The 8669-nt window shown below is 43.6% G+C and overlaps 2 protein-coding genes across 2 annotated transcripts in view; both read right to left on the reverse strand.

Moving 5' to 3' along the window:
- LOC100497613 (Fc receptor-like protein 5) overlaps positions 1-209 on the reverse strand; it is a 46242-nt gene extending 46033 nt beyond the window's left edge. Inside the window, exon 1 of the mRNA XM_012954266.3 lies at positions 38-209. Coding sequence (XP_012809720.1) covers positions 38-140 — 103 coding nt within the window. The 5' untranslated portion in view covers positions 141-209. The remainder of the gene's footprint in view (positions 1-37) is intronic.
- LOC100485355 (low affinity immunoglobulin gamma Fc region receptor IV) lies at positions 143-4868 on the reverse strand. Its single transcript, XM_031891843.1, has 3 exons — positions 4690-4868; positions 2126-2146; positions 143-471 (listed from the first exon to the last, which is right to left on the reverse strand). Exons 1-3 carry the CDS (start codon positions 4718-4720, stop codon positions 143-145), a joined length of 381 nt encoding a protein of 126 aa, XP_031747703.1. The 5' UTR covers positions 4721-4868.
- Between the last annotated feature and the right edge of the window lie 3801 nt (positions 4869-8669).

An 8669-nucleotide genomic window follows, 5' to 3' on the forward strand; every position in this document is an offset into this window, starting at 1 on the left:
TTTCTGGGCATTCTCAGAGCTGGGGTGGGTAACTCACCCTCACTAACTGGCAGCTGTACTGGGTAAATAGATATACAGATGGGAGGTTGGTGCAATAAAGAGAAGGAAACTATAGGGAAATAAATGGGGAATTGGGACATTTCTATGTAGCATCACATTCCTTATCATTTCTGGGCACTCTCAGAGCTGGGGTGGGTAACTCACCCTCACTAACTGTCAGCTGGAGGGCAGCACTTCTCTCACTTCTCTCACCAATCTGGCACTGGTACCTCCCACTTTGTCCTAGCTGGGCCCCCTGGATAGTATAGTTCTGCTGTTCCACTCCAGGTATTGGGTTACTGTCTCGGTACCAGGTATATCTCTCATTCCCTTGTGCAGGACGGGCCCCGTTACAGGTCAGAGTTACATTATCACCAGTGAGTATTGGGGCCCAGTTTGGGGAGAAGGAAAGCACCGGTCTGGCTGCAGCTCCTACAGAATAACACAAAGAGGCAGAATAATCAGCTCCATAAAACTCATTTTTATTCTTTAGTAGTGAATGCAGTGCCCATAGGGCAATCTTGGATTTTGCTTGTTTTCCAGTTTTTCTATATAAATAAATGCCCTGTGTGTGTCCGTGATTGTCCAATGGGCATTATTAGTATTTCTAGTAGAGATGTAGCGAACCTCAAAAAAAAGGTTCGCGAACTTACGCCAAAAAGTGTGAATATTCGCGAACTTTGCGAACCCCATAGACTTCAATGGGAAGGTGAACTTTAAAACCTAGAAAAGTCATTTCTGCCCAGAAAACTGATTTTAAAGTTGTTTAAAGGGTGCCACGGCCTGGACAGTGACATGCAGGAGGGGGATCAAGGGCAAAAATTTCTCTGAAAAATACTTTGTTGACACAGCGTTGCGTAAAATCGCAAAGGCAGCTGGCAGACCTAGCGGAAATACGCAGTGTTTTTTGCTATTTCGCACTATTAGCACCATGGAAACTGGATTTGCTGAAAAACACCATGTGTGGCTTGTGCGGCGTTTTTAGGCCGAGAAAAAACGCAGCGGAAAAACGCCACACAAACCCAAATTGCTAACATACGCGAAAAGTTTGCGAACTTCCGAACACCCGATGTTCGCGCGAATTAGTTCGCCGGTGAACAGTTCGCTACATCTGTAATTTCTAGTAATGTTTTTAAAATGTTACTGAAATTAAAGATGAAAAGTCTTAGGAAGGACAATATTTGTTGTTAGAATGGGTGGTAAAACTGTTTAAATGAGCATCATACACAGCACCATGTAATTCTGCACAAGAGATCCATACTGGAGCTGAATGGCCCACAAGAGTTGGAGTCCAGCCCCCCCCCATGGCAACCACAGTGTGGCCCCTCATTTCACAACTGGCACAGTTTGTAGCCCCCTAACTAGTGATGGGCGAAATGTTTCGGCAGGCATGAATTCAAGGCGAATTTCTGCATTTCGCCATTGGCGGATTGTTTCACAAAATGGATGAAAAAATTTGGTGCGGAAAAATAGTCGTGCATCCAAAAAATTCACGCAAGAATAGTCACAGGTGGCAAAAGAATAGTTGCGCATCAAAAGTATAGTCGCGCTACAATTTTTTATTTGCCGCGCGCCATTTTTGCTGTTTCTCAAATTTTTTGCCATTTCATGAATCTTTCGAAAGATTCGTGAATTTTTCGGCAACGCAAAACGGGACAGATTTGCTCGTCACTACCCCTAATATTAATACCAGGCAGAGTGAATGGGCCCCCCCAGCATTTCACAACTGGCACACTATGCCCCCCTCCCCACATTTCACAACTGGCACAGTATGCCCCCCTCTCCACATTTCACAACTGGCACAATAAGTTCCCCCCCGCATTTCAGCAGCATGTGTTCCCCCCTCAGAATTTTATAAAAGGCATAGTGTGTGGCCCCCAGACAGTGGTGTAACTATAGAGGATGCAGTTCCAGTGGGGCCTGGGGGACAGAGGGGCCCAGAGCATGGGGTCAGCTTCCTCTATAGTCGCTAATGTTATACACGCCTGCTGCTTCATATTTGCAGAGGGTACGCATGACTTTGGTGCATTTAAAATTGGTGGAAAGGGGGTGGCGGCAAGGTACCTGTGTGTATATATATACTCACCAACGTTCCCCATGGGCAGCACTGCAAAACAGAAGAGACAGGGCAACACAGGGTTAATAACTACCCCAACAATGATAAGGAAGTAACATATGTTGGATTTTTTTTGTCTTACATCAGACACATTCATCAGCACTTCCTATTCTGTGTCTGCGGCGACTCAGCTATTTGTGTTGGTTAGATTTAGTATCCGTGCCTCTCACGCTAGCCTACACCCTAGTGCAACCAGGCCCCTGATAGGTCTCTCTCCTCTCTCCCTATGATGGTGGCCCTGGTGGCTAGTGATCCTATAGGGCATTACTGGGGTATAATTACTCCCTCTGGCTTTGTTTCCAACCCAGCTTGTAGCACTTGGGCTGGTACATTCCTACCTTATCATCTCATAGCCCTTATATTATGTTATAATAACCTTACAGAAAGCACTCTCTCTCATCAGCACCCTTTATACACCTGCACATTAAAGGGACACTGCCATGATGTTTATGGGGTACTTTTCATTACTAAATGACACTGTTTACACATCAAATATTTCCCTCTGAACCAACAAATGTATTTTTACCAACATGGCTGTGGCACCCTGGGAAATGAAGAATATGGCTAGCCCCATGCGAAAAACAGATTACAATGCAGGATTCTGCTGGAGAAGCTCTATTAACGGATGGGTTTTGAAAAAAACATGTTTTCCCCTGACGGTATCCCTTTAAGATAAGGCAAGGAATAAAGAGATCACCAATAACACAGCCAAGATGGCAGCCATGCAGAACTCTGCTGATACTTATACTATGTGGTCACATGACTTTAGGCACAGCAATGGGACTCAATTACCCCAGTCAACTTGCACCCAAGTAAATTTGGCACCAGTGTCACATTGACATCAAGGGCCCAAAATGATGAAGGCTTTCAGTGCAATTGGGTGCTATTTGTGTTGAAGCACATGGGCAACTGCTCTTATTTTAGCCCCAATTGTGTCAGGACCATTGTCCCCTCAAGGCTGCAACAGTGATGGGATTATGGGATAAAAGTGCTTAAGCTTAAACTTGTAAATGAGCTTTAAAAACCATTAGTGTCTCAAACCATTAGTGCGATATTTCACTTTAGATGGAAAACACGGCAATGGTCTCTATCTCTATTTCTACTGAAATATCACTGTCAATGCCGAAGGAGAGGAACCACTTCTTAAAATGAACTTTACCTACAACTCATCCTACCACCTACCTCTACTAACCCAACGGCACCACTTCTCTTTGGCTCTCTAATAACTCAAACACAAACCTGTCTTTTATTTAACGAGGGAACCCACAATGATGACTGGCCAACCTTGCCCTGGATCAACATATTGTTGTACTGAGACAACAGGCTATAACTCTACTTATTATTGTAACAGGCAAATGAGGACTGTGCAAAGGGCACCTCCAGCCTGCAGATGGGCAGCCTTAGGCAATCTGGAACCAGTAAGGCTGATAGCATGTGACTTTGCAAGGAGAGATGGGAAAGAGGGAGCCAAGGCAATAAGGCAAGGAGAGAGCACAGATCTGGCAGCAGGGAGAGAGACCTCCTTGGATGCATGGTTGGTAAAGTTCAGGAAAGGTTGTACCAACTGTAGGTTCCCCTTAGTGTGCCAGTAAGTGTCAGTCAGGGAAGGTTTTTACTCTTCTTGCACCCTAGGACCATTAGGTTCCAGTTACAATAGGAACTCACTGTAACTAGTGCAGATTTAGGGCCCAGTTAGGGATTTAGGGAATTGTTTTATAAGAACCAGAAGGTTCAGTAGTCAGGTCCCTTCTCTGACCAGAGTAGGTTAGAGCCCCAGGTTCCAGTGCCCGTTAGAGTCAGTCACCCCTGCTTAGTTAGTGGCCCAGTTCTACCCAAGAGGAGAACCAGGACTAAATACTGGACACTGTAATCCCTGGGAACACTGGATAGATTTCTATCAATGGATTATAGATCTTATGTACTGGATCTTATGGATGTCACACCTTGGGTTACAGATACACCAATATAAAGTGCACACAACTCTCAGTTATATGTGGTGCCCCACAGGGGTAAATAAATTATATTACTGTATTGGTTTGTTCTTACTGATATTATTTGTACTTGTTCTCTTATAGTTTTCATTTACCTGTTCCAGTAAAATAGAGAGTCTGCATTCACTCTCACCATAAATTCAGCAAGTGTGTCATTTCTACTTTGTACCCGGCTGTTATAGGAACCCACACCCTGCCCGGCTACCCAGAAGGCAACATAGTTTGGTACATTATTCACACTAGGAAAATGTTCAGCTTCTTGGATACAAGATTAATTCTCTCATCACAACTCTTCCCTTGGCGGCAAATGTCTCTTTTCACCATAAACACTAACTGGGAGGAAGATGAGGCCTTATTTCTTCTCACCTAAGCAGATATCTACCATATATCATCAACAGCTGAGCATCTGAATAGTAAAGGATATTAATGTTCTACACTAATGTTAATAACCTAATGAACCAGCGCTGGGAAGTTATTGTTCATCCTACAACAGACAAATAACAGATAATTGTATATAAGGGAAAAGAGTGAAGTTGTACTTACAGAGCAGAATGACAGCCAGCGGGACGGACATGATGGGGTCTCTGGCACATACAGACTGAGTAGAAAAGCAGAAGCCACTGCCCGGGGTTTATTCTCTATTTCTCTGTTATTTCACACTCTGTGTTTCCCTATAAGGCAGTGTTCCCCAACCAGTGGCTCGTGAGCAACATGTTGCTCACCAACCCCTTGGATGTTGCTCTCAGTGGCCTCAAAGCAGGTGCTCATTTTTGAATTTCTGGTAAAGAGGCAAGTTTTGGTTACATAAAAACCAAGTATAATGCCAAACAGAACTTCCTGTAGAGGCTGCCAGTCCACATAGGGGCTATTAAGTAGCCAATTATAGCTCTTATTGGCACCCCCAGGAACCTTTTTCATGCTTGTGTTGCTCCCCAACACTTTTTCCATTTAAAATGTGGCTCACGGGTATAAAAGGTTGGGGATCCCTACTATAAGGGGGAGTACCTGGTAGACATTTTGCAGACTTTAGGCAGTGGGATAAGATTTTTGTTTAGTCACAGTGCCACAGTACATTTGGGCCTCTTGTCTGGCTGAGAGCTATGATGGGTACATATCTGTAGAGCTATATCCCCCATACCATCATTGCCCCATGGAGAGCTAATGTATTGTACTTGGTGGCACATTTACAAACACAGACTGGTACAAACAATTTCTGTTTAACCTTAATAGGGCAACATATTCCCCTTCAGCATTAGTGCAATGAATAGGGCTTGTGCTGAATGTACTTTTGTGTCTATTGTTTTAAATAGGAAATGGGTATGACTTTTCTCATTTCTTGCAATGGACAGGGCAAAATCTAAAATGGAAAGTAAAGTCTCATTCGCTGTCGGATTAATGACATGTGAGGCCCCTAGGTTATATTTCCCCCCCCCCGCCTCTAGGCTTCTCTCATTTCCAACAATTATACAAATATACAACAATTAACTTTCAAAATGTTAATTATTAGCAGTAGCGGTAGACTGCAATAGCTCAAGTGCAACTTGTAATGATGATGGGATTATGGGATAAAAGTGCTTAAGCGTAAGCTTGTAAATGAGCCTTAAAAACCATTAGTGTCCGAAACCATTAATGCGATATTTCACTTTATATGGAAAACACTGTAACCGCCGCAATGGAAGTCTCTATCTCTAGTTCTACTGAAATATCACTGCCAATGCAGGAGGAGAGAAAACTACTTCTTAGAAAGCACTTTACCTACAACTCGTCCTACCACCTACCTCTACTAACCCAATGGCACCACTTCTCTTTGGCTCTCCAATAACTCAAACACAAACCTGTCTTTTATTTAAGGAGGGAACCCACAATGAAGACCTAGCCCTCGGTCCACATATTGTTGTACTGAGACAACAGGCTATAACTCTACTTATTATTGTAACAGGCAGGCAAAGAGCAAAGGGCACCTCCAGCCTGCAGATGGGCAGCCTTAGGCAATCTGGAACCAGTAAGGCTGATACCATGTGACTTTGCAAGGAGAGATGGGAAAGAGGGAGCCAAGGCAATAAGGCAAGGAGAGAGCACAGATCTGGCAGCAGGGAGAGAGAGACCCCCTTGGATGCATGGTTGGTAAAGTTCAGGAAAGGTTGTACCAACTGTAGGTTCCCCTTAGTGTGCCGGTAAGTGCCAGTCAGGGAAGGTTTTTACTCTTCTTGCACCCTAGGACCATTAGGTTCCAGTTCCAATAGGCACTCACTGTAACTAGTGCAGATTTAGGGCCCAGTTAGGGATTTAGGGAATTGTTTTATAAGAACCAGAAGGTTCAGTAATCAGGTCCCTTCTCTGACCAGAGTAGGTTAGAGCCCCAGGTTCCGGTGCCCGTTAGAGTCAGTCACCCCTGCTTAGTTAGTGGCCCAGTTCTACCCAAGAGGAGAACCAGGACTAAATACTGGGCACTGTAATCCCTGGGAACACTAGATAGATTTCTATCAATGGATTATAGATCTAATGTACTGGATCTTATGGATGTCACACCTTGGGTTACAGATACACCAACATAAAGTGCACACAACTCTCAGTTATATGTGGTGCCCCACAGGGGTAAATAAATTGTATTACTGTATTGGTTTGTTCTTACTGATATTATTTGTACTTGTTCTCTTATAGTTTTCATTTACCTGTTCTAGTAAAATAGAGAGCGCTGCATTCACTCTCACCATAAATTCAGCAAGTGATTTATCTCTACTTCGTACCCGGCTGTTAAAGGAACCCACACCCTGCCCGGCTTCCCAGAAGGCAACATAGTTTGGTACATTATTCACACTAGGAAAATGTTCAGCTTCTTGGATACAAGATTAAGTCTATCATCACAACTCTTCCCTTGGCGGCAAATGTCTCTTTTCACCATAAATACTAAGTGGGAGGAAGATGAGGCCTTATTTCTTCTCACCTAAGCAGATATCTACCATATATCATCAACAGCTGAGCATCTGAATAGTAAATGATATTAATGTTCTATACTAATGTTAATAACCTAATGAACCAGTGCTGGGAAGTTATTGTTCATCCTACAAAAGACAAATAACAGATAATTGGATATAAGGGAAAAGAGTGAAGTTGTACTTACAGAGCAGAATGACAGCCAGCGGGACAGACATGATGGGGTCTCTGGCACATACAGACTGAGTAGAAAAGCAGAAGCCACTGCCCGGGGTTTATTCTCTATTTCTCTGTTATTTCACACTCTGTGATTCCCTATAAGGGGGAAGTACCTGGTAGACATTTTGCAGACTTTCGGCAGTGGGATAAGATTTTTGTTTAGTCACAGTGCCACAGTACATTTGAGAGCTATGATGGGTACATATCTGTAGAGCTATATCCCCCATACCATCATTGCCCTGTGGAGAGCTAATGTATTGCACTTGGTGGCACATTTACAAACACAGACTGGTACAAACATATTCTGTTTAACCTTAATAGGGCAACATACTCCCCTTCAGCATTAGTGCAATGAATAGGGCTTGAACATACTTTTGTGTCTATTGTTTTAAACTGGACATGCATATGATTTTCCTGATTTCTTGCAATGGACAGGGCAAAATCTGAAATGGAAAGTAAAGTCTCATTCGCTGTCGAAATAATGACATGTGAGGCCCCCAGGTTACATTTTCCCCTCTCTCACTCCCAACAATTATACAAATATACAATTAACTTTCAAAATGTTAATTATTAGTAGTAGCAGTAGCAGTAGACTGCAATAGCTCAAGTGCAACCGCCACCCAATAACATGTTCTGCAACTAAAGGAGGCCATACACAGGCAGATTTCAGCTGGCAATTCTGGTCCTTCGGACTGATTCAGCAGCTCATCTGCCCATGTATGGGGACCCCCGACTGACCTACCCGACCCAATATCTGCCCTAAAATTGGCCGGATCTCGATTGGACAGGTTTGATTTTCCATCGTATCAGCTTGTTGATGCGGTCGGCGGTCCATTTAATTTTATCCTTTGGCAATAGGACCATCTTTGAGTGGGCATATCGGGAGTAGATCCACTGGTTTGGTGACTTTAGCAAATGTGCGGATCTTACTGAGTATGGCCACCTCTACTCTTAACTCAAATTAGAGTCAATCAAATCACTGGCAGAGGGCACACGTGTTATTATGGTGAGAATGGCATCAATTCCATTGTGTGGCATTAGAGTGGGCTAGGGCCCATGCACAGAGAACTCGCACCAAGGGCAATGGTCAGGGGAGGGTGTGCTTGGCACCTTGTGCCAGATTAAGGATTAGGTGCTCAGCACTGCTGGGAATTACTGTATGTAATGCTTACTATAGGCTGTACAGTAATAACGGTGCAAGCTTAAGGGGATACTAACACTAATGTTGGATGCATTGGTTACTACAAAGTGCAGGTAGTTTTGCATTCAAAACTAAGTGCAAATCTCTCTTCTCAATTCTATCAGCACAAAGAGCTTTACCAATGAGCACAACCTGTGGGGCAAGGTGCAAAGTTCAAAAAACAGCACCA

This window comes from Xenopus tropicalis, chromosome 8 (assembly GCF_000004195.4).
Source record: "Xenopus tropicalis strain Nigerian chromosome 8, UCB_Xtro_10.0, whole genome shotgun sequence".
NCBI classification, from domain to species: domain Eukaryota; kingdom Metazoa; phylum Chordata; class Amphibia; order Anura; family Pipidae; genus Xenopus; species Xenopus tropicalis.

Coding starts and splice junctions, on each gene's coding strand:
- LOC100485355 (XM_031891843.1), bottom strand. CDS start 4,720: ATGTCCGTCCCGCTGGCTGTCATTCTGCTCT. Junction 2,147..4,689: donor GCTGGCTGTCATTCTGCTCT/GTAAGTACAACT, acceptor TCTGTTTTGCAG/TGCTGCCCATGGGGAACGTT. Junction 472..2,125: donor GCTGCCCATGGGGAACGTTG/GTGAGTATATAT, acceptor GTTATTCTGTAG/GAGCTGCAGCCAGACCGGTG.